Here is a 24,705-nt window from a genome sequence, read left to right as displayed (position 1 = left end):
AAATAACTATAAGGTGAAAAATAGCATATATTATACCAAACATGCATTCTACAGAAAAAAAAGAGTGGTTTAACTGCACTATAGAAAAGCCATCTTTATTTTTAACTTGATTCTGAATTTATGAGCTCATCTGTTTATAATAATATCCCAAACTATTTAATATATCATAAGGAAAACTTTATCATTAAAGGTAAGAATGATAAAAACAATTCCAAAATATATGTTTCCCATGCATAAATAGATATATGTATGAAATCTTATATAATGTGGTTTTTAAACACAAGTGTTACCTGTTTTGTTACTAAGTTTTAACATCTTATTTGGCTCAAAGTTGATGTGGTTTTTTTTTTTTAAACCAGGCTTCATTTGCCATAGTGTTTCTACTATCATCTCTCTATCTTACAGTTCTGTTCGTAATAATAAAGGTTGTTTGTCAACATTAACCAATGCTAATAAAAATACGTTGTGCTTAAACAGCGCTTTTTAATTAATGATTCCCCAATCACTTTATAAAAATCTTTGTACTTCACAACACCAGTCAGCAACTATTATTTAACAAATTTGAAAACACACAGGAAAATAAACACAAAACCATACCTCCTTGCCACAGCATAAGAGCAAAAACAACCTCTTGTTTTTAGCTTCTAAACTTAAGAAAAAGCATCAAATTCTGAAGAGTACTTTAGTAAATAGACCATCTCTATAAATTACATACAACAAAATCAAAATAAAATACAAAAGAACAGCAACAAGACATATGAAGAGCAGTATTTGCAGTTCTTCTAGGGGCTACTCTAAATTGCTCCTCTGTAAAGGTTGGTAGCTTCCTTTTCCACTAAAGTCTCATAGTCAAAGTGATCTTATAAAAAGTATGTTAATTCAAATACTTCAGCTGACCTAACTGTTTTCATCCATTACAGCTTTTATTTTCACTTCAATGAGTTCTTCTACTCGAGCTAGAACACTTTCTATTAAATCAAATGTGAAGAGAGCTGAGTGTAAAACCTGAAATGACAAAAGAGATTGTTATTTTTGTTAGAAGAAATTTATTGTTTTTACCTACTGTACATGTATGTTTGTCTCCAGTTGAAAAGAAAATTTATGAATAACTTTGAAGGAAATGCAAACTCACCTGAAGCTGCATTTCAGTAGTCATAGCAGGCATCTTTTCGCCACTAACAGTTACAGAACAAACTGTGTTAGAACTCTGTGCCTCTGTAGAAAAAAAAAAAATAGATTTCATAGATTTCTAGGTTGGAAAAGACCTTAGAGATCATCCAGTCCAACCGTCCCTAATCCCCCATTAAACTATATCCCTAAGCAGTTCATCCACCCTTTTCTTAAACACATTCAGGGATGGGGACTCAACCATCTCCCTGGGCAGCCTATTCCAGTGGCTGACAACCCTTTCAGAGAAGAAATACTTTCTAACATTCAACCTGAACCTCCCCTGACTAAGCTTATACCCATTTCCTCTTGTTCTGTCACCCAACACTAATGTAAAGAGCCCTTCCCCTACCTCCCCACCATCCCTTCTCAAGTATTTATAGGGTGTAATCAGGTCTCCCCTCAGCCTCCTCTTCTCCAGGCTAAACAGCCCCAACTCCCTCAGCCGCTCCCCATAAGTTTTATTTTCCAGCCCCTTGACCAGTTTAGTCGCCCTTCTTTGGACTCGCTCCAGGAGCTCAATATCTCTCTTAAAGCGAGGGGCCCAAAACTGGACACAATATTCCAGGTGCGGCCTCACCAGTGCCGAGTACAGGGGCAGGATCACTTCCCTATTCCTGCTGGTTACATTATTCTTGATACACGCCAGTATCCCATTGGCCTTTTTGGCCACCTGGGCACACTGCTGGCTCATATCAAGCCGGTAGTCAACCAACACCCCCAGGTCCTTCTCCGCCAGGCAGCTCTCCAGCCACTCTTCCCCGAGCCTGTAGCGATGCTTGGGGTTTTTATACCCCAAGTGAAGGACTCTGCACTTGGCCTTATTAAAGCTCATGCCATTGGCCTCAGCCCAACGATCCAGTCTGTTCAAATCCCTCTGAAGGGCCTCCCTACCCTCGAGCAGATCGACACAGCCTCCCAGCTTGGTGTCGTCCGCAAATTTACTGAGGGTACATTCAATCCCCTCATCCAGGTCATTGATAAAGATGTTAAACAGAACTGGACCCAGCACTGAGCCCTGGGGAACCCCACTGGTGACCGGCCTCCAGCCAGATTTAGTCCCATTTACCACCACTCTTTGGACCCGGCCATCCAGCCAGTTTTTAACCCAAAGGAGGGTGTGCCTATCCAGGCCAGCAGTTACCAGTTTCTCAACCAGAACACTATGAGAAACTGTATCAAAGGCTTTACTGAGGTCAAGGAAAACTACATCCACAGCTCTTCCCTCATCAACCAGGCGGGTCACCCCATCCCAGAAGGTGATCAGGTTTGATTGGCAAGACCTGCCTTTCATAAACCCATGTTGACTGGGCCTGATCACCCAGTTAACCTGTATGTGCTCATTAATAGCACTCAAGATAACCTGTTCCATGACTTTGCCCATCATCGAGGTCAGACTGACAGGCCTGTAGTTCCCTGGATCAGGCTGCTGTTTCACACAACTTTTGGAATGAAAAGCATATTTAATATATAAGCATTTCTATACCATAAATGTTTAAAAAAACAAACCTGGGGACTGACCAAACACAGGACAGAAGGTGCTGAACCTTAAGAGGAAGAGAGTTTGAGCTGGATGCTCTCTCTACACTTTCTGTAACACATATGACTACATTACTAAACAGGCAATATCTGCAACTCAAAACTATTCTATATAGCTAAAACGCTCCTTTTAAAAGGAAAAAGAATATTAAATCTGGTCAATTTGTGATACGTTTTTAATATTTCCACATCCAGAGAGATAGTAGGCGGTTCTTTAGCATGACAATGAATCCAGACATTAAATACTTATTTTATTAAGAAAAGGCTGCAGGTTTCTCTGTTTCAGGCAGATTACTTGCAGCAGGCAAAACTACAAGGATAAGTCTGAAAACTAAGGGGAAAACCTCTTACATTCAAGACTACATATCTGAAGTTCAACATAATGCTTACAAAGATTATACATTGGGGAAAAATGCTAAACCATTTACTGTTATGATTTAGATGTTCTCTCCCAAACTCAAATCTCTTTATGCTTTGTCAAAGGCTACAGAAATGTAAGAGAGACTTAAAGTAAAAGCTTCCTGATTAATTTTAAAGCATTCCCTTTAGAAAGATACCCACAGGTTGCCTTCAGAAAAAAATTCCCCTTCTCTGCCTTGTACTTATGTAGTTTACAACAACAGAAAAGGGTAACACTGGGGGCGAAAGGTGTACTGACAGTTTTGGTAGCAGAAGCAAGTTCCTTGGACTGTCTTAATTATACTGGAGACCACAAAGGAACAGAGGATCTGACATATGCAGAGATTGCCTAATGCAGCTACAGCTCTTCTGCCTTGTGGAATGCATCTGCTTAACCTAAAGCAGAATCTGACTCTGTGTGTCAGATTAAAAAAAAAAATAAATCCATAATGTAATCTTTCAGGCTTTAAGAGAGCACCTATTTGCTGTGTGAATTATTTCTTCTCTTGTGAACCTCCTCACACCTACTATGAATCTTAAGGACTATAATATTCAGAGAGACTTAGATGCTCCTGTCTAACCTTAAAATCAAAAGTTTAAACGCAGAATAATCCTTGAAGGTCTTCATGTGACATTTCTATCGGGTTTCCATAAGGTTTACAAATGTGATGAGAGATAAATGAGTTCAGATTTTTCTGACCAATTATGAAAATCATTAATACCCAATATAGCAACTACTGAATTATTATTTGAAATTTGAACAGTGTCACCAGTTAAATTAAAACATGATCTATATAGCGTTCATCAATTCTTTGCTTCCAAAGGATTTCCAAAGTTTCTAAATATGAACAAAGCGAAGAAAAAAAGAAAACAACTAACCTTTTCTGTTTTCTTTCTTATTCTTTATTTCTGCTTCATAGTGTGCTTTTGACATATTGAGTCCTACATGCAGTGGTTTTAAAAAATTTTGCTCAATCTTGGCAAGTGTGGTCCATACACCAGTCTATTCAAACAGAACAGAGAAGGTCAGAAATTAGTTCTAATGAAGCATTGCAATGTTAAGTTTTCAAGCACAAGCTTTTGGACTAGTCTTTATAACATACACTTCTGTGCTGGGAGCAACAAAGAATTTGGACTCATCTATTTAAGCACAAATAGCATCATGATGGGTATGTAAGATCCTCTCCCTCTCTCTTACATTATTTGTTGAAAATTGGAAGATGAAGCAGTCAAAAAAAATAAGGGAGGGGTGGGCAAACTTGGTATGTAGGCTGATAACTACAGCAATGCGAATGCATGTTTTCAACTTGTTCTTGTAAGCAAAGCTGAAAGGATCTTGGTATGTTGGAGAGGGATTACTAGCCACTTTCTCAGGCTAGAATCTCTACAGTGAGTAAACAGCAGTTGTAGATTCCTCTAAGCAGCAAAATGGCACAAATATTTAAATTCATGTTCCTGAATTAACACTGTATTGCGATGCCAAATGAAAGCTCTGATAAATGCCATGCTCCTCAAATATATAAGGGTCTTGTTGATATTGTGTTGTTAAAAAAGCATTGTAGGAATGTTACTGGATATGCTACTACCCCATCCTTAGGCACAGTAGCCGAAGTGACCATGAACTTCTCCCCAATTTGGCATGGGTGAAAGGAGGAGTTTACAATAATGGCATGCAGGAACCAAGGGGTACAAGGAAAAGGTGCTCAAAAGCAAGGCTGTTCAAGGTTACACAGCACAAGAGGAAAACTCCTCTGCCTTGGCACCTTATAAGCTTGTAGTTACAAAACTGCTGTATAAGGAAACAAATACAAAGCTGCCTTTGTGTCTTTAAAAGATACAGGAGCCATTTCTATGACTCCTTTCTTCATGCAGTATCCTCAAAGGGCAGAGTAAGGATGATAAAAATAAGAATTCTAAACATTAAATAGTATTGTTGATTACAGTGGAAAATTCACCAAATTTTCATGCTAAATGACACAAAGTTAACTGTCAAATAAGAAAACCAGTAATTACTTCCACCAGAATGGGGCTAAAAAGGAAGAAATAATTTTCCAGAAAAATACTTCTTTTTAAACTTGGTTAATGAAAGTGCTTGTTAACAGCAATCAAAACATCTGAATTGACATGAAAGGAGGCATTTTCTTTCTGCCCTACTTGCACTATGTGAGGGGAGACAGGGAAGAAGTCAAGAAGAACTTGGAGGGCTTAATTTTAAGGGAAAACTTCAGAAGAGGTGATGCTATTTTTTCCTCAAACTGTAGGGACATTCTTTTTGGCAGGTAATAGCACTGTTACAGCAATTGTGTGCTACTATGTATAAAATTTAAATAATAACAAAAGAGAGATTCTCGCTTTTCTTACAAAGCTATGTATTTACATGAAACTCAGTGGACCATAATGAGCATTTAAATAGTAATCACTTCTTAAATCTGAGAAACAGACATAGTCTATCAATACTAACTAATCACATAAATAATAAATTAGAAATGCACCAACTAAAAGCTATTTTTGCTATTTTTTTTCATTACAGTTTTGGTAGTCAGTGCAAGCCATATTGTTACTATTCTACTTAGACTAATAACATCATTAGACACTTAAAAATCTTATATTCATAGATCTCAAAGTGCTCTAAAGGTAGATCATGATTTTTTCTGTATTTTAGAAAACAGAAAATGATATGGTGAAATCCATTATTCCAAATCATAAAGAAAGTCAAGCAACTGGGAGAGAAAAACAGAACACCTTAGGATACTTATCTGCTGGTTAGACTATTCATCTGACCATAATACTGCTTATTCAAGTCAAGAAAGGGCTCCACTGTACTTTAAAACTGAAAAGCAATTTTTCTTTAAATGTCAGTAATTTAAACAAATATTTTAATGCAAAAATCAAAACATTTAGTACTGAGGAGATAAGTGATACTGATTTGCTACATGATATGGTGGATAAAAAGCTCCTGAATTGCATAAATTAGATGAATGGTGGAACATAATGACTTGAAAGAATCAACAGAAGTTGCATTTACTATTAGAATAAGTAGCCATTTGGTAGTGGAACACATTCGGAAAACTAAACACAAATAATTCCATTGGCTTTTCAATGCTGTAGCGACACGATCCAAGTCAGAGCACTTATAAACCAGCTGCTAGAATATGGAATCCATATATCGACCCAGCTGTGAAATTCAGACAAGTTTCCCCTTGAGTATCCAGGAACACATTTCCATCAACTGCAGGTGGACAGGACTGACTGTACACAAAACCAGCAGATCCACCATAATACACTGCATTGAATAGCCATACAGCAGTTGAATATCAAATACCCTTTGCACTCACTGATCTACCAGCAACAAACACTGCTGACCACTTCAGACAGAAAAGAGCTAAACAAAACAGAGAAGAAAGAGGTGGAGATTACAACTAAACCTATAAAATCCTGCTTTAAACTGAGGTGGCATAACATTATATGGGTAAAATACATAAGGGCAGTTTCAATTTTTTAAATATAGTGCGAAGTTTAAATATGCAGAGTATTTCTGAAATATCTACATTCAAACAGCCACACAGGAGAAATTAAGATAAAGGGGTATTAACTATAATGGAGACATAGGTAAACTGCAGCAGGGGCAGTTTAGGCTGTCAAGTTACGTTTGTGCATAAAACATTGTAGGCTGTTTCCAGTAAAACAATGTGGCAGAAAATTGGATGGGTCTGACCACTCCTTTTGTTACTTCAGCAGATGGATCTTGCAGATAAGATTTTTTTTTTGATGCTAATACCTAGAGAAGCTTTTAACATCTACTTATCATGCACCTGCACAGTTGCTGTAAATATAGAACATGGCTTTGCACAGCTAAAAACTACTTAAACATGATTATTAAATACTTTCTGAGAAATCTTAATACTAACAACTTTTAGCATATTGCCTAACGAGAAATAAAATGGATCTCTTGAACTGCAAAGGTTTGTATTATTGTTATAAAGCCATCCACTTGGAGGCTTGAGGAATATCAGCAAATAAGAAAGCAAAAGTAACAAACACATTTTCTCATGGGAATACTTGATAGAGATGTGATTTTATGGTGACGTACTTTAAAATTATAGACATAGACCACAGTTCATTAGGCAAAGTACAAGGATTAGCTTGTTTACAGTAACAGTTAAGTATGAATACAATCAAATTTCATCACAATAAAGTAAAACATCACATATCTCCTAATGTAGTTAACAAATGCATCACTTCTGGATTACTGACCATTGCAAAGAAAAACACAAAAAACACATTTTTGAATCAAGGATAACAGTGTTCACATGAATCCAGCTCTCACCCCTCAGCTGATCAAACATTTTCAAATCAGTTAGTACTTACTTGATTATCACTTTCACAATCCTTAATGACTAAGTATCTCAGTAGATTTAGTGATGCCATAATCCTGTGAATTAAAAATGTACTATTTATCATTTGGAGTGCAGATTTATATCACAGGGATAATAATTTAAATTGTCCGTTAGTCAGACATCCTAAAAATATCCATTTGCACAAAATGCCACCACTCATCTGTAGAGCAATATAGCTTAGTCTAGAGCACCAGTGTGCAGTAACATCCATGTTACAACAGTTGACACTTTGCAAGTAAAATTAAACCTGTCAGCAGACTGGAGAAGGCTGAAGGCTATCTGAAGAGATAGGACCTTATACAGAATTTGTAATGTGAATCACTGATGATCCAAAGTTGACTTGAACCTAGTGTGACAGTTTCCTTTATTATGGTATTGAATTTTTACTTCTGAGTGCTTTTAAAAAGATGCTTTTTGCTTTTGTTTTACCATACTTTTTAGCAGAAACTATTTATTGCTTTTTTTCCAGATAAACAGTACAATTATAGATCATACATCTGGGTTGTTAAGTAGTTATATGTCCATCCGGATACTATCATCCTACTGATTTACAAGCTCAACCTTTACTCATCATATAGGAAAAGACTTGTCCTATACAGGAGATTTCCAGAGACATTTCCGTTATTTTCATATCACTTAAAGCAAGTAGTTGCTCTTCAGGTGGCTCTGTATTCCCACTCATGAGATACTGGATTCCCAGCGGCAATCTGTGAAACAGCCTCAAAAAGGCTGTGTGCTGTAAGTTGTATCTGATAATTATTACTCCTCTGTATCACATAAAACAACATACCTCATTTCTTTTGCTCCTCCAATTGCTTCTGCAGAAAGCATACATTCCTGAGGAAATAACGCTTTACCAATTAGTTCTGTAATTTGACATCTGAGGCCTTATATCCTCAAAGAACAGAGAAGGAATTCCTTTCTTATTGTTAAAAATCATTGTAGTAGCGCTGTCATTCTTCTATACAGAGTTGTGAAAAGGATGGTTGAAATAAGTGATCATTTCCGTTTCCAGTTCCAAAAATTTAAGATACATTGATGTTGTCACCTCATGAAGTACACAACAGCATATCTCCCATTGTAGTAAGGCAGTCTGAAGTTTTAAATTATTAAAAAAGCAGAAAAGCCTCTAACTGTGATTACAACTCACCTATCCGAGTTTTGCAGAAGATCTGTCTCAGCACCTTCTGGAAGCAAAAGGACTAAATCTAGAAGGGAGATCAGGTGATGTCCTTTAAACCAAATGTTGTCACATGCCTTCTGAAAAAAACGATATGAAAAGTTTAGCTGACTGCAAAATTTAAACGTTAAAGGTATCTTAAATAACTTAACTATAATTTTGGGAAAACAGAAGGAGGAGGGGGAAGAGTCAAACACTGGAAGCAGTATTTTCTAATAACTATATGGGATTGAAGTATACGAATTAGTCTTTCCATAATCCTACTTTGTCTCTCCATGCCAAGCTGTTCTTTTCAATTTCATCAGAACAGACTCTCCACCTCTTCAGCATACCACCATCAATATAGTTAATATCTGTTTACATAAACTTAGCAAATTCTAATAGGCACTCTCTTTTTTTCCTATGGAGGTATGGAACAATTAGCTATCTTCACCACAGACTCTATTTACTTCATAACAATAGTGTGACAATTATTTTTTTAAAAAAGATGATCAGGTGTTTAAAGTTTTCTTTGCATATTTCTAAACCCACAACTCCTAGTGATGCTTGCAAGTGAAGTGCAACCTCTTTGATGGAGGAAAGACATTCAGTTACTTTCTTTTGAAAGAGGGAGGAGCAGGAAGGAGAGGGCAGAAGGAAGAATCATCTAAGCCTAAGAGGAAGAGTACTAGCTTTTGAAGAGGCAAAACATAATTATTCTGATGCCCTCTGCATCACAGAAAGACCACTTGCTATTTCACAAAAAATCCCCTAAATTACTACAAATTATGAAGTGAGGAGGAGCAAAACAACAAAACACCACCTCTCTCACTTGCTTAACAGAAGTTTTTCAAGCCTTGCAGCTAAGACCCCTGAAAATTCCCTCCTTGGTGAGGATGGTTGAGCCTCCTTGTCTTGGTGCTAACTTAAGGGTGTGCCCATCACTCCCAAAGAGCAAGTGAGCACACTTCTCTGGAAGTTTTGCTGCCTCTTCAAAAGGCTATTTCGTGTCAGTATGACAAAGCCAAGAGCATGGAGTTGCTGCAAAGATCCCATGTTGGCAAAGTCATTATCTCAGGTAAAGGTGCAAAGTGTTGGGGGAAGAGATATCATACACAAGACAAGAGAGGAAACAGATAAAGCCAGAAACGAATGGAAGGAAAAACGGAGATTACATAAAGAGACAAGAAGGGCAACTGTCTGTTATCAAATCAATGAGAGACCTGGAAGACTAGCTGGCACATAGTAATAGGGAATTACTATTACTATGTAATAGTTGGGCACACTGGTAATAGGAATTGTTATGATAATGTGTATAGCAGAATTCTTTGCAAAATCTAGAATATTCAAAATTCATATGATGAAAACTTAAAAAATTATGTGCTTTTTGATAGGTCAGGGAACTCTACATGGAAGAAATGTATTAAGAGAACTATGAGCTGCATAGTCAGAAAATTAATTAGTAAGGAAATTTCAGAATATACTTCTACTTGTTCAGTTTTCGTGCAAGCCCCTTTGGAAGAGTTTTCATATTACAATCTTCTGCCCCCTACTGGTTCGATATTAGGACAGACTATGATCTATAAACAGTAACTCACTGGTTTTCTAACATAGTTACGCTAGCATAAAATATGCATAAATTTACTTTATTGTCCTATTTGACAAAAGGCAGTATCCTTGAGAATCAAATTTGGGTTGGAAAAGGCCCTAAGTAGTTAAAAAAAAAAGAAAAAAAAGGAGAAAAAAGACTTTCTTTTTAATTAATTTTTTCAACTTCCTAGTATAAGTGATTATAAAATATGAGATTTAAATGGCTTTTATCTAGCTCAACCTCTTCTGATTAATTTAACATTTTGAAGCACTCGTAATATAATGCTGACTGACATGATAAAAAAAAAAAATTAAGAAATTATCAATTCTGTCTGGACTGTAGCATTTGAATATGCTCAAGAAACAAGGAACTGTGAGGAAATAACAAATACTCCATAGTTCCTCTTTAGGAAAGAAGCATGTATTTTCAAGCACAGAAAAGGTAGTAATAATTTATTAGAAAAATATAATGAGTTTGTGCAATTAAAAAACACGTTTGTAAAATTATAATGTAAAAACACATATGCAGAAACAAGCCAAATTAATATTTTAAGTATATAATTTCCCAGTCTTTTTTCAAAGTGGATTTTTTTTAATGCATCACTCAAAGCTTAAGCTGTACACATTTTCTCAATATAACACTGACAGAATTTTGAGATTGCAACTTTGGTTTTAGTTGCAATAGCCTCACCGTTAACGACAAGTGAATCTGATCTTTTATATTTTTAATAATGTATCCTTCCACACCAGCATGGTTGCTTGTCTTCAGTAAACACCTTCAAACAAAAAAAAAGATATTATCTCTTCAAAGTTGCCTATATAGTTAGCTCAAAACTTAGTGAATAAGGCCATAATGTCATTTAAGTGGTAGTTTACCACAGAAAAATGACTACGTAACCTTTAAACACTAGCATACATAAGACAGCTGATTTTATGTGAGGCAATTGGAATTCATTATTTATCCAAAAATTAACACAGTAAAATTAATGTGGTTTACTAGATACAATGATTTCTAACAGTTTCTATCTATGCAATTAAGCTGCAATAAGGCTGATATTACACAATCTACAGTAATTTGGATGCATACCTGAATAATGTATATTTTCCCTCTGTGTCAAACTTGTCTATAAACAACTGCAAAATATTTAAACTCTTCTTTCTCTAAAGAAAAAAAAAGATGTTTTCAGATTAATTCTAATAAATAAATTCAGCACTTAACTGATTCTGTAGGTCCTATTACATACCAGATGCTCTATGGGACAAAGAGTCATAACTTTCACCAAATCCTGCGGTTGGACAAAGAAAACATAATTTCTAATTACATATTGATTATTACATTATATCACATCGACTACAGTCTACTCAAGACTTTAAAAAAAACAACAACAAGCAACCAAAACAAGAACCCCACAGCCCACAAAACCATGCCTATGAGAAAATTCTCATCAAAGCAATTCACATGAGCTTCAGTGCTTGAAATCCCAGGGCTGATACACAAGAGTACTCTTCTTGTACTGTCAGGCCCAAGTAAGAATGTAGACAAGCAGCAGATTTGCAAGGAAGAGGGAAAAATAAGCAAGCATCATCTTTCAGCTAAGACCAGTGCCCACTTGCCTCAGTGGCTGTAGATACACATATATATATTTTAATTGTCACTGAAACTTCATGCTGTAGCAGGCAGAAAAGACAATCAATTCTGCATAGCAAGACACTGAAGGTTTAAATCTAACGACACAAGTGTAGAAAGGTTCAGTACTATGTCCTCTCTCAAACGCCTAGAAGACAGCTAGATATAATTTGTAATCAATCTTTAAAGACTTCTGTACATTGCTTCTTATTACCTGAGGTATGTTAATAAAAACTTTGAATTCTAAATACTGATGGAAAAGAGTATTATCTTCCATTCTCAACAAGCAGCTCTCAAACAGATCCTGCAGGTGGGAAAAAAAAAAAAGCTGCCAACATTTTGCATATATGTAAGACATTAATCTATATGCTTAACATTTCATGGCTAAAACTGCCTTCACTATATATGCTCATTTACATATCCAAAGTTCCTAAGAGCTACAAATTTAAGTGATAATAGTAATTTAAACGTTTATGCATGTGTGTAAAGTTCAATAAATACAAGTGTTTGTAAGACTGAAGTATACCTAATTGAGCCTCAAAATATTTCTGAAACTATTACCTGAACTGTCGTTCGTACCTTTCTTACAAAGGGAAATCAAAGTGTTACCATTACTTGAACTGGAAAAAATACACATTCTAACACTGAAAATTTGATTAAAAGAAAACTTACAAGTCCTTTAGATAACATAGATTCTTCTGTTCTAGAAAAAAGAAGAAACATTATAAAATTTAGTTGTTAATTAAAAAGTTACTGTTGATATTTCAGAGGAAATACTAGAACAGGGAACAAAAGAACTTGTCCTTCAACAATTTTTATTCTGTTTTCTAAATATAGTATATTCATTATTCCTCTCAAAGAATTTTAGAATAAACTGGCTGATGAAAAGTTGAAAATTAGACTCCTCTCTTCTTGATCAAAAATTACTTTTTTCCTCAATATTTATAAATGTTCAAAGCAGCATCTCATAGCTCACCGGTATCAAGACACTATTAAACAAAGAAAATGAAACTTTTCCCAGATGATTCCACTTGCATAGTTCTGCAAGCCTAAGAAAAACACAGCAGATCCTACACTGAAAAGACCAGGAAATTAAGTTTTACCAGAAAATGGTAAGTAGTATAACGGGAAACTTCCCTTCTGTAGAAATGCTAGAAACTATTTTGGTCAACACTGCTGCTTATTGGAAGGCGAAATAATCACAATATATAGAAAAGCCTGGTTTGCTTTAGAAAGCCTTACCTTAAATCAAATTGCATATTTTATCAGAATACATTCAAATAAATACCGATAGCCGTAGTAAACTAATTGTTACAGAAGTGTAAGTAAATATACACTCTAATTATTCTGCATGTGTTTAAAATACCTCAATTTTACATTTCAGGATAAAGTTTCTACAAATTATATCATAATACGAGCTGAAAACAGTAAGTGTTTTAGACAAATTTTTATACCTCTTAGTAAAGAGGCCATCTTGTTGTGAAACATGTCATTTTAACTCTCAGATTTAAAAATCTCCTCTGAGCTTATCTGGTATATTTGAAATTTGATTCTATGAATTACTAGAAAAGATCATACCCACTATCTAGAACTCCAATACCATAAGCCCTACCTTTTCAGTAGCACTTCAATATGTGTCATATTGCATTGCAGAAGGTATGATGGACTAAAAGAGAAAAAATAGGTTTACATTAAACTGCATAAGCCATATACATTTGTATCTAGTTAATATATTTGACGAGATTAGTCTTTTTTGAAAAATTTTAAAAGTATCTTTATAAAATTAGTAAATTTTTAAATAGACACAAAATAGTAAGTCAAATTGTTGTTAATATCTCACGTGGAAACTGCCTATAAATATGCAATTGAAAATTTAATACATGTTAATTTTCAGCATGGACTAACCATACCAGTTTTCTTTAAAAGGACAGCTCATCTAAATTAAACCATAATAAAGTAACCTGCAGGACTGGAGTATGTTCTTATGTATAATACAAGCTACATGAAATATAAATGCATAAAGGTTGACATAAAATAAATATTAGTAAAATACCGTTTCATTCAACTATTCACAAAGAAAAAGATTTCTTCTGCTCAAGATAACTGAGAAAGAATAGTTCTTACCTAAATACCACTGGAAAGGAATCAATACCAAAATGCTGAACAAACATCAGGTATGACAGACATGCCAAAGAATCTGCAGAATTCTTTCGCTCTATGTCTGCAAACTCCTGATTCTCCCAGCATGGACTTTTGCCTTTACGATGTAAAAGCACTAATGGTATTAATTCTCTTATATCCCACAGAATGTCCTAAAAAAGAAAGATAGATTGCCTATAGTTGCCTTTAAAAGACCTGTGTATCAATTAAGTTTCAAAGCTTTATCTGCACTTAAGTAAATTCTCTTAAATAACATATGCATAAATTAATATAAACATTTTGTGAGCATTCACGATACATACACAAAAAAAGGAAAAACAACTGCAGGAAAAAATAACTAATGCTAGAAGAATGTTACTAAGATAGCAAAGTCAAGCACTCAAAGTTAGCAAAAGACAACATAAAGTCAATCTGCAAAACCCTAGTTTGGCTCCCTTATCCATAATGCTATGAACAGTGACAGCTTCGTGATCACATTATGCAACAGGACTCCTGTGTTTTTCAGATCAGAGAACACTCAGTATTTCGTTTTCTGCTCACTAACCAATACGCCACTCAACATTCATCTGCTAAACTCAAGCCCTGCTTTAAAGCTAGAATCACTCTGTATGGCCTTCCCTTCCAGTGACGCACAACACAATGACACCCGTGTACTTCACAAATACTACTGTGGCATTTTTCCCACAAACACATAGTCACATGGCTTAGGAGGTAGTGTAACTTCTATTGTCCATATTATGAGGAAACAGTGAGACCAAGGTTAACTCACTATTCCAAGGTTGTCCAAACCGAACATCTGGGATCTCACATTTTGTAAAATTAGGATTACACGAGATGTCACATAGTCAAAGCATGATGTTACTGACCTTAGCTGCAGCTCTCATTACCCAAGTCTAAAAACAGTACAAGTGAATTTCTTCAGAAAATGAAGAAAAGGTAACTAATAATGAGAATAAAAAATATGGTTTCAGACTGTGCCCAACAGGAGAAAGCGAGTTTTTCAGAGCGCCCTTCAACTATCTTAACCATGAGATCATCTTCTGGTATCCCTGCCTCCTTCACTGCACACCCTAAAAGTCCTGCAATAAATGAAGTAAGATCTTAGAGACAAGATTCTCTTTCATGCACAACCTTGAATGATCCACACAGCAGTTCCATCTTATGCTGAGACGTGCCATGGAAAAAAAAAAAAGGATGTGATCTTGACAGAAAACATAGTTATGGCTGAAAAATGACTAGAAGTTTTGCTAACTGCACAGTGTGCTTCACTTTACAACCTTAATATTTGATATAGGATTTTGCGTGCAAAAATGCTTCCATTTTAAACACAAATTCCATATGCATGGACTGTAACCTGACTATCTCCTTATAAGGCTTGTTCTGCTGCAAATTTAAATATCTGTACCTACAATAACCTTGCTCTAATAGAACACAGCCACTATGTAAAACATTTTAAATCACAGTAACTGCGTTGGTAGCATGGAGTGGACATGTTCCCACTGAATTTCCAGCTATAGCGTCAGCAGCAGTCAAGCATCAATTTATATTCTTTAATAGTCAGCTGGCACCGCACTAGGCACATTAGAGATTTCTCTCTGTGCAACACTTGGATAAAGCTAATATGTAGATTTTTGCCTTGACATAATACTGCAGCAAAGACGATCCTTTAGATATTCTAATAAACTCCTACATCACCAAGAAAAAGAAGCAGTTACAGCAAAGCAGCAGCTGCTGATTCAAAGAGCAGTCTAAACTGGTTTACAAGGAGCAAAACTGTGTCTGTAACATTTGTAATTTCCAGAGATGGGACCTGGAACTGTTCTAGACCTTTATCTACCTGCATTATCTTAGAAGGCCCAGTAAGTCATCCCGCTAGCCATAACAAAGCAAAACGAGCTCTAGAAAGAATTATAAGTAATTCTGAACTAGACCACTGGTTTGCAAACACTGTAATTAATTTTGAGTGCACTTACTATAATTCAGTTGCAAAATGCCGGAAGGGATGTTCTTCAATGCCTTCAAGTTCTTCAAGCTGAGCTGTCAATAATGGGTATTTCAGGCTTTTCATACAGCTGAAATAAAAAGGGGTAAAGCTAAATCACCAGTAATGTCATAAACACAGACTATAATAGCGTCACTGACGACCAAGAATAAAGTCTATACTCATATTACTGCTGCTATTCCTGATATTCCAAGGAGAATTAAAAAAAAAAAAAAAAAAATCTCCTGCAGAAGCACTCTTAGGCTTCACTTCAGAATATGATTATCTTCACTGTTGTAAATTTGAGGAGAAGCAGAAAAGTACCACAACAGCTTCACAGCACAGAGACTAATTCTTTATCTTTCTTCTCTCACTTCATAGATATGTAAGGCATATTTAGGGTTTTTCTTTTTTGAAAAACCACATTAGTTAATCTAAGTTGTCAGCATTATAAAACATTAATAAGATGATTTATTTACCGCCTATGTAATAAATGCCTACTGCTCATTTTGTTAAGTTACAGGAATATATTACTCTAATATAAAACGCTCACAATTTTAATAGTTCTTCTTTCAGCTCCGTATCATTGTATTCTGACGACTTTTCCATGTTTTTAACAACTTCATTCACAAAAGGTTTAGCAAAGTCCACCACTGCGTTACAACATTGACACAGACCAAGTTTATCTTCTTGTATTTGTTGTTTTGTATAAGGTACAGGTAAGGGAGTAAGCTGATTCATAATCATGGCCAAAGATAAACCCACTGAGTAGGCCTTCTTGTTCTGAAGTTTCAAAAGCACTGGGGAAAAGAGTGGGAGAGAGAGAGAAAACATTTTGAGACATTAAGTTATTTATTACTTTTTAGAGGAAAACATCATGAAAAACAATGTGACTACATAAGAAAGCTTCAGGGAAGGAGAGGGACTGATACCTGAAATCACATGAGTAAATCCAGCAAGACTAAACATCATCAGCTAGTTTAACATGCTGTAGTTAAGATGACCATATATTGACAAATACTAAAGCAGTCATGCATTTCAACACATTCTTCCTTTTTCTGTACCACCATGATGAGGATTGAAAAAAAAAAAATCTGTCTGTCTTAGAAAACTCCCTAGTCTCAGTGGAGTATATTCATGTATCTGATCTGGCAAACTGATTCATTCTTGCTTTATTGTTTGACTTCTTCTGTGCTTGGCAAAACCAGAGGCAATGGCCCAACCTTTCTGCTGAGATCTGACTCCACCTGAAGCAGCTCAGAACTGTTCTGTACTCTACCGCAGAAGCACCAGAGAGGCTCTGAAACTGAGGAAGCAGCACAAGAGGATCTCCACTTAAACCGCAGTCAGTGCAGGCTGACTGTAGATTTGCTATCAGAAAAACCCACATACTTCTAATTACCAAAATGCTTCTCTTGTTAAATTCTAACATAATTCAATAACACATCTCAGACGGCTAGAATCAGATTTAAACTTGATACAAGATACTTGATTTCATCTCACATATCAAACAGAAACTACTACTTTTACCTACTTAGTGGGTATCCAAAATCAACATTTTTAGTTTTTATGTAAGCCAGAAGAATGCCTCCACCCACCAATCAAATATTTCAAATTTTTATGCTATGAAATATGGAATTGTATGTTTTAGAAGTTAAATAATGAAGAATTCACAAATCCCTGTAATTCTCTATTTCTGTAACAGCAGTACGAATGGTTTACATCTCTAAATACAGCTGTCATAGGACCACATTCTTGTAAATGATGAAAAATGGCTGAATATTGCTTTTTCAATTGATACTATTAATCTCATCTAAAATGTTTTTCTAATGGGCCAATTAAGCATGAAAATTATACCTTGTTTTATTTTGCAGAATATAATAGACTGTAAAGCCTGTCAGGACCATCATATTCTGAAACCATTCCAGAAAAGGCTAAACTAATTTGGTAAATAAATGAGAAAATAATTTAATGCAAAAATCACATGATAAAGTGCATCTTACCTGTCTGCAAAGGCTGAGCAATAACATGACAGTTTGGCACACTTGCTCTCCAGAGGTCTGCTCAATCTGTTCAAGTAAACCCAAAAAAAGTTCCTTCGGATTGCATAGCTGCAGGAGAGGAACAATGCGTATTTTTTTAATCACCATGGTCTAGCTAAAAAAATTCATCACAAGCAAACTTCAATACAGAAGTTTCTGAAGGTCAAGAAAGCAGATCTGAACATCCAAGATAATCTTTAAGAAAACAAATATGAAACAAGTACTTCCCTACAATTAACGTTTTCTGTAGAGTGTGTGTACGCTTTTGTATAAGCTGAGAACATTTAATAATAAATAATGACACTAAATTTGATTTCTACGGTCTATAAAAACCTCACAGTACTTTAGCAAGGTAATCCTTAGGAGTAGAGAGAAAAGAAAAACTTCAGTGTGAATTTAGCTCAAGCTATAGAGTTTGCAAGTAGTTTTTCAAGCACATGAATGAAAGGGAATTTTTCTAGAAAGGAAGTTTACTAGAAATTAAAACTTTCCCTCCCCCTTACTTCTCCATCAGAATCATCAGGTACTCATTGTCATATTGTATCTGCAGTAGACAAGAGGCAGTATTGCTGTGGCTGCTCTGACTGCAGCAGCTGGCTATCAAAAACTTTTTGAGTTCTATCTGCCTTTCTCTTCTGGGTATTGCTATGTCTCTTTGTTTTGCCCACTAATTTCACAACACTTATAAGAGGACAATTATCTCTGAGAACACTAAGCCTGCATTACTTCAGACAAAACTGGCCCATGAGTTTAAAAGTTATGGGAAATGGACAGAAGTGTTCATGCCTTGTTCTCTTTGGAAATAAGAGGGAAAATTAGGACCCTTCCCCTCCCTACAACTCTTGTATTATAACCATATATTTCAAAAACATACCTGTGCTAACTGATCTAGTATCTTCAGGCAGAGTTCTCGCTTATCATCTTCTGGTTTATACATGAAAAATACATCTAACAAGAGGAGAGATGAGATTCCAACCCATATTCTTGATGATAACCTAAACCCAGATTTTCAGAGAATAAACAAACTGGACATCTTCTAAACCCAGAAAGACTGTACATATGAAGGCCAAAAAAGATAACAGATCAATGTCCTGGTTGTAACCAACCACCATAATAATGACATTTAAAATGTAATGTCTATTACCATAAAGTTCTGCACTTGACATACATTGTATTCTCTCCCCATACCTATAAACAGCTGCATATTTCATAGTTTCTTCAAAGCATTAATTCTAACACATCAACATGTATTTCTAAGAATTTATATGACAATACATCTGAAAAACAAGACTGAGTAGAGGAGTTGTGCTGAAAGAAGAACAGTCGGACAAATTATATTTAACCGAGGGGATCAAGATCTTAATTTTTTTACTCTAAACTCACAAAATTCAAAGCCAGACTGGGACATCCATGTAACATTGCCAAAACATTCAATCTTCATTTTTTTTCTGAACTTCCTATTTATCTGTGTACAATTTAGTATATTCTCCCAGTTCCCCAAAGTGCCTACAGGCATTAGCATCTCTTATATTAGCATCTGCTGAGTTGGCTCTTACAGTTTTGGCCAATATTATTATATCCATCTGTGGTGGGTTGACCTCAGATAGCAACTAAGCACCCGTCAGCTGGTTGCTCACTCTCCTCTTCCGTGGGATGGGGGAGAGAATCAGAAGAGCAAAACAGATAACAACTCATGGGCCTAGATAAAGACAATCTAATAAGTGAAGGACAAAAGGGGAGGGAGGAATGACACAAACCAACTCCCACCTGCAGACCAACACCTAGCCAGTCTCCAAGCAACAGCTACTTCGGAATGGGTCCCCATCCACATGTGTTTTTATTGCTGTGCATGACGTTACATGGTATGGAATATCCCTCTCATCAGTTCAGGTCAGTTGTCCTAGCTGTGTCCCCTCCCAACTTCCTGCTTACTGAGGGGGTAGAGTGAGAAACGGAGAAGGCCTTGACACTGTACTAGCACTGATCAGCCATAGCTGAAAAACTGAGCTGTTATCAACACTGTTTTGGTTACAAATCTAAAACAAAGCACCATACAGGCTGCCATGAAAAAAAATCAACTCCATGCCAGCCAGATCCAGTACACCATCTGAAATCCTGTCCTGCAAAGAGGGACACTGTTGCTTTCTCTTAATTACACTTTTGTCCTGTCTTTTCAATTTGTTTAGCTCACTCAAAACCAGTTATTAATGGTTTTGTTAAGATTATCACTACTTGGTTTCTGTGAGCTACCTGAAGTTACACAAGAACGTGCACTTAACACAGAGCAACATATTAACTATTAATATTAACATATTAACTATTGTATAGCTTTGTTCCACAGTGACAGTAACTCTCCCTTTTTAATAAGTAGTTTTATCTATTTAAACGGTATGTTAGTGCATAACTAATATATAGTGGAAAGTTAAACTCACCTTATTTTTCTCATTTTGAATTACTTCTAATAACTGAGCTGCATACCCATCTTCTAAACATTTCTGACCTGCTACCTGAAACAGATTAAATCTTCTCCTTTGAAATCAGCTTCTTCCAGAATTTGCTAGAAAGAAAATATATATGTTTAACTCCATGCTTATAAAAGGCAAAGAAAAGAAAATCCAAGCTTTCATTTCAAAATTAAATGTAGTGTCATTGTATCTTACCTTTTTTTATATGACATCTTTCACACAGTAAAAAAAGCTACCAAGAGCTATTACAGAAGCCAAAGCAGTATTTCAATAGTACTTTCTAAGTCTAGACTACAGCACGTTCTTTGGAATATGTATTCTCTGCAATAACCTGCTAGGGTTTTGTTACTTCAGACAGGTACTGTTGAGTACAAGAACACGTCTTTCTCCCAGAAGCAGAAGTTATTAAGCATCTTGGGATAAGCACCACAGAAAAATCAATGAAATATGGAGGCTGAGCTTAGCTGCCCAATGAGAAGATCTGCTAGCAACTGTCTTGTGTTTTGAGGTCATTTTGGTTTAATTATATATATGAAGAGAAACGCACACTGCTTACACTTGTTACTTTTGTGGAAAGAAAACTACTTACGCATCTTTGTATTATGGCTTGAAGTTCATCAACAGCCATTATAGTTTTTCTTTGTTCTTCTGGCATTGAAAACTATTAGAAATTAAACAGTGCAGTATTAAAACACGTGAAGTAAAAACAGAGATTGAAAAATAATGACATTATCAAAAAAATGCCAATAGAGGAATGAGAACAGCCTAAACAGACAGTTATTATGAAAACCACATGATTATAAACACAGGAAAAATGCATTTTTAAGAAGTGTACACTGTATTATTCTACTCCCCATATTCGCAGGAGACAGTATTGCAGACAGGAACAACCTGCATTCCCGCATTCTATGTACAGGTAAGCAATTTCTCAAGTAGATCAGGGTCATCTTAAGTTAGGAGGCCTCAGGTACTACTTACGCACATACATTGACAACTGCAGCTAATACAGAGCAAGCCTGGGCTCACTGCGTTCCAAGCACAGATGCCCACGATACACTACATTTTCTGTGACTATTCTCACCAGAGGAGCTCCTGCTCGGCGGTAACTGGAACACTCTAACCCAACACCTGGGATGGGCCCAGCTGATCCAACCACTGTGCCAGTTTACATCACCAGTTCGATCGAGATTACATATGAAACATCATTTATTTCATTCTAGTGTCTAGGTTGTGTTAGTTCGGTCGCCTTTTACCTCTAGATACTATAATTTAAAACTTTCTTACTAAAAACAATTAAGTTAAACATTTGAGTAATGTTAGTATATACAAGTTCTACATAGTCAAGATCATAAATTACAAATAAAATCAAGTTTGGTTATCCATGTAATGTGTCAGAGCAGCAGTCGTAATTTTCATAGTTTTAAGTCATTCTACATACCTAAACCTGGTTATATGATCATTATGAGTGTAAATTACCTCTACAGCTGAATAATCAGCTAACTGTTCATCAAAACACCCAAGTTCCATATTTACACAGACATCTCAACATAACGTCCTCAGTCTTTCCTCTCATGTTTGACCTCTGCTACATCACAACATCTAGATAACTAAGCTACCTGGAAGTTTGCAAAAAAAAAACAGGCAACAATCAAAAGCTTAAAAAGCACCTGTGTGTGAATTTTATTATTCAAAGAATAAACAACTCGCTTTCTATTCTCAACGGCCTATTTTAACGTCACTGCAATCTTAATTTGATCATTGTATGCTTTGTTACTAGACGTTGTACTATTTGAGCTCTTAGTTTTATAGGATGCTACTAATCCTCCCAAAGCAATCTAAATATACTTTTGAACACCGATATTCTAGCATTTTCAACCCTCAGTAACTTTACAACGTACTTACAGCCTTGAAACACGCCTAGAACACCCACCGCGTTGCTCCAGGGATTTACCAGCTGAGCTCGCAGACGGTCTCAGACCTTAATACTTCACCCAGTTTCTAATTAAATCTTTTCCGAGGTTTCAGCGGCAAGTGGACAGCATCGGAATCACGTGAAACTTTCCACTACTAACGCTCACCAAACTGCCTCCTCCCTAATAAACACATACTTCAGCCCTTCCCCGGGCGGGGTACAACGCGCAGGCCCTGCAGTGAAGCGGCTACTGCCTAAGCCTTTAACACACGGCTGAACGAGAACAAAAATCACAAGGCCAATCATAAGGCCACCCCCACCTCAGCCGGCCGCCGGTGGAGCCGCGCTCCACTCCGCAGCTCCTCAACGCCGACCGCCCGCACGCCCCGGTGCCCGCCGCGCCGCAGGCTCTCCCCGCTCCCGGCCCGGCCCGGCCGCCACGGCGGCGGCTCCGCCTCCCGGGTGAGAGGTCAGAGGGAGGGAGCGGGCAGCCGCGATGATGGCGGCCGGGAAGCCGCAGAGCGGCACGAAGGCGAAGCCGAGTCGGTGCCGCGCAGGTAGGCTCCGGGCTCCGCTTCCTTCGCCCGGCGCTTTGGGCTCTCCCTGTGCCCTCGGGCCGGCGCAGCGGCTTCGCCCAGCTCGCTGTACCGCGGGGGGAGCGGCAGCGGCGGGACAGCCGCGGTCGGCGGTGCGGGGACGCGGCCGCGAGCTCGGTGCGCCGGGCCGGCTGCGTGGTCAGAACCGGCGGGCGGCGGCCGCCGGCGGCCGAGCGAGGCGAGGCGAAGCGGAGCGGAGCGCCCCGCTCTCCCCCCGGGCTGCGCGGGGGCTGCGCGCCGGGCGTGGCAGCGGCCGCGCAGCTGGTCAGAAAACGGCGCCCTCCTGTTTTGAGCGCAACAGCCCCTTTTCCCTCCCTGTCGCCCCCGCCTTACAGGAGCAGCTGACCGCGTTCTCCGTGTCGGTAGCCGCGTCCGGGCGGGCAGGCCCGGGGGCAGTCCGTGGAGGCGGCAGGGAGGGCGGCAAGAGCGACCCAGTGGTGAGGGTGCCGGCTCCGAGGCCGTGCTGTTGAGTCCCGCCCGAGGCCAAATCCAGTGGTGGGGCAGCTGGAAAGGACAGCGTTTCCCAGCAGTGGGGTGCAGGGGTGGAGCTGGACGGGAGAGCCAATGGAGAACCAGGGCAAGTTCGATTGGTCCAAAATTAGTGTCAGAATTATTTTTCCTTTAGCTTTCGGGCTACGCAAAACACAAGGGTATGAAGAGAGTTGAGCCTGTCTGTCCTCACACCTGTAAAAAGTGTGTCTGACTAGTTGCTGAATGGTTACTAGCTTACTGAAGTCACTCTCGGCCACCAAAATCAAGAAGTCTTAATATTTTTCAGGTTCTAATATCTTCCTCTGTTAAAGGAAGAAAGTACACTAACTTCTGTGTTTCTGTATTTCATTTCTAGGAAATAAGCATTCAGCTGCTCTGAAGAATGAAGATGCTGCTCAAAGGTATAACTTCTAACTAATAATATGTGGCATTCATGTTGTATTGCCTCACTTTGAAATTGCGTTCTCTGCCTTGTGTGTTTTTTTTGGTTTCCTCAGAGTGCCATGACTAACTTCAGGAGATCACCAGCTTGTTTGGAGTGATGCTATGTAACTTCTAACAGCATGCACATACGTGCATTGTGTAATATGCAAAAAGTTTATTAATCTGACCTCTGCAGTTGTATTTCCTTAGTCTGTTGTGCTTGCTTTTTGCCATCTTAATTTCTATGTGTACTTGCCTGTCATAGTTTAGCCCATCTGGCAATTAAACACCACACAGCCGCTCACTCACCCTCCCCAACCACTGGGAAATGGGGAAGAGGATTAAAGGGGAAAAGGAAAGGGGACCAGTGCATTGAGTTAAGAACAATTGTTAATAATAATAATAATAATGTTTAAATAAATAATGATAAAATAATATTAATATATACAGATATAATGTAATAATATATACAAACAAGTGATGCACAGGGTAATTGCTCACCACCTGGTGACCAACGCTTGTCCCTTCCTGGCAAAGTGATCCTGAAACAGATAAATCCCAACACCACAATCCCAGACGAGTGAGAGGCCCAAAAAGAAAGCAAGGGAGAGAGAGCCTCCAGAAGAGCAGGAGCACTTCTTTTCCATCAGCTCTCATCTATATACCGGGCATGACGTTGCATGATATGGAATACTCCATTGGCCAATTTGGCTCTCAATCCTAAGTTCAAATCATAAGGGCAGTTGTGGACCCTTT

General features: G+C 37.5%; 2 protein-coding genes across 3 annotated transcripts in view; one reads left to right on the top strand and one right to left on the bottom strand.

The window, feature by feature from the left end:
• Positions 1 to 54: 54 nt before the first annotated feature.
• On the bottom strand, positions 55 to 22,496 carry GLMN (glomulin, FKBP associated protein). The gene is given in 22 exon segments (XM_086617564.1): positions 55 to 1,005; positions 1,133 to 1,215; positions 3,985 to 4,108; positions 7,474 to 7,537; positions 8,653 to 8,762; positions 10,943 to 11,027; positions 11,339 to 11,412; positions 11,496 to 11,537; positions 12,093 to 12,182; positions 12,551 to 12,581; positions 13,491 to 13,544; positions 14,003 to 14,190; positions 16,008 to 16,110; positions 16,573 to 16,819; positions 18,023 to 18,040; positions 18,043 to 18,130; positions 18,936 to 19,001; positions 19,003 to 19,056; positions 20,494 to 20,585; positions 20,588 to 20,618; positions 21,116 to 21,187; positions 22,457 to 22,496. Coding segments are annotated over 21 exon segments (1,818 nt in total). The 5' UTR covers positions 21,182 to 21,187; positions 22,457 to 22,496; the 3' UTR covers positions 55 to 897.
• Positions 22,497 to 22,928: 432 nt separating this feature from the next.
• Positions 22,929 to 24,705, top strand: part of RPAP2 (RNA polymerase II associated protein 2) — a 42,276-nt gene continuing 40,499 nt past the window's right edge. For both annotated transcript variants that reach the window (XM_086617501.1, XM_086617502.1), the window contains exons 1-2: positions 22,929 to 22,995; positions 23,882 to 23,927. In XM_086617501.1, coding sequence (XP_086473627.1) covers positions 22,935 to 22,995; positions 23,882 to 23,927 — 107 coding nt within the window. In that variant the 5' untranslated portion in view covers positions 22,929 to 22,934. The remainder of the gene's footprint in view (positions 22,996 to 23,881; positions 23,928 to 24,705) is intronic.

The sequence above is a fragment of the Tauraco erythrolophus genome, chromosome 10 (genome assembly GCF_009769465.1).
Source record: "Tauraco erythrolophus isolate bTauEry1 chromosome 10, bTauEry1.pri, whole genome shotgun sequence".
NCBI lineage: Eukaryota > Metazoa > Chordata > Aves > Musophagiformes > Musophagidae > Tauraco > Tauraco erythrolophus.
The sequence above is the reverse complement of the archived record's forward strand: the minus strand, read 5'-3'. Positions and strand labels throughout refer to the sequence as shown.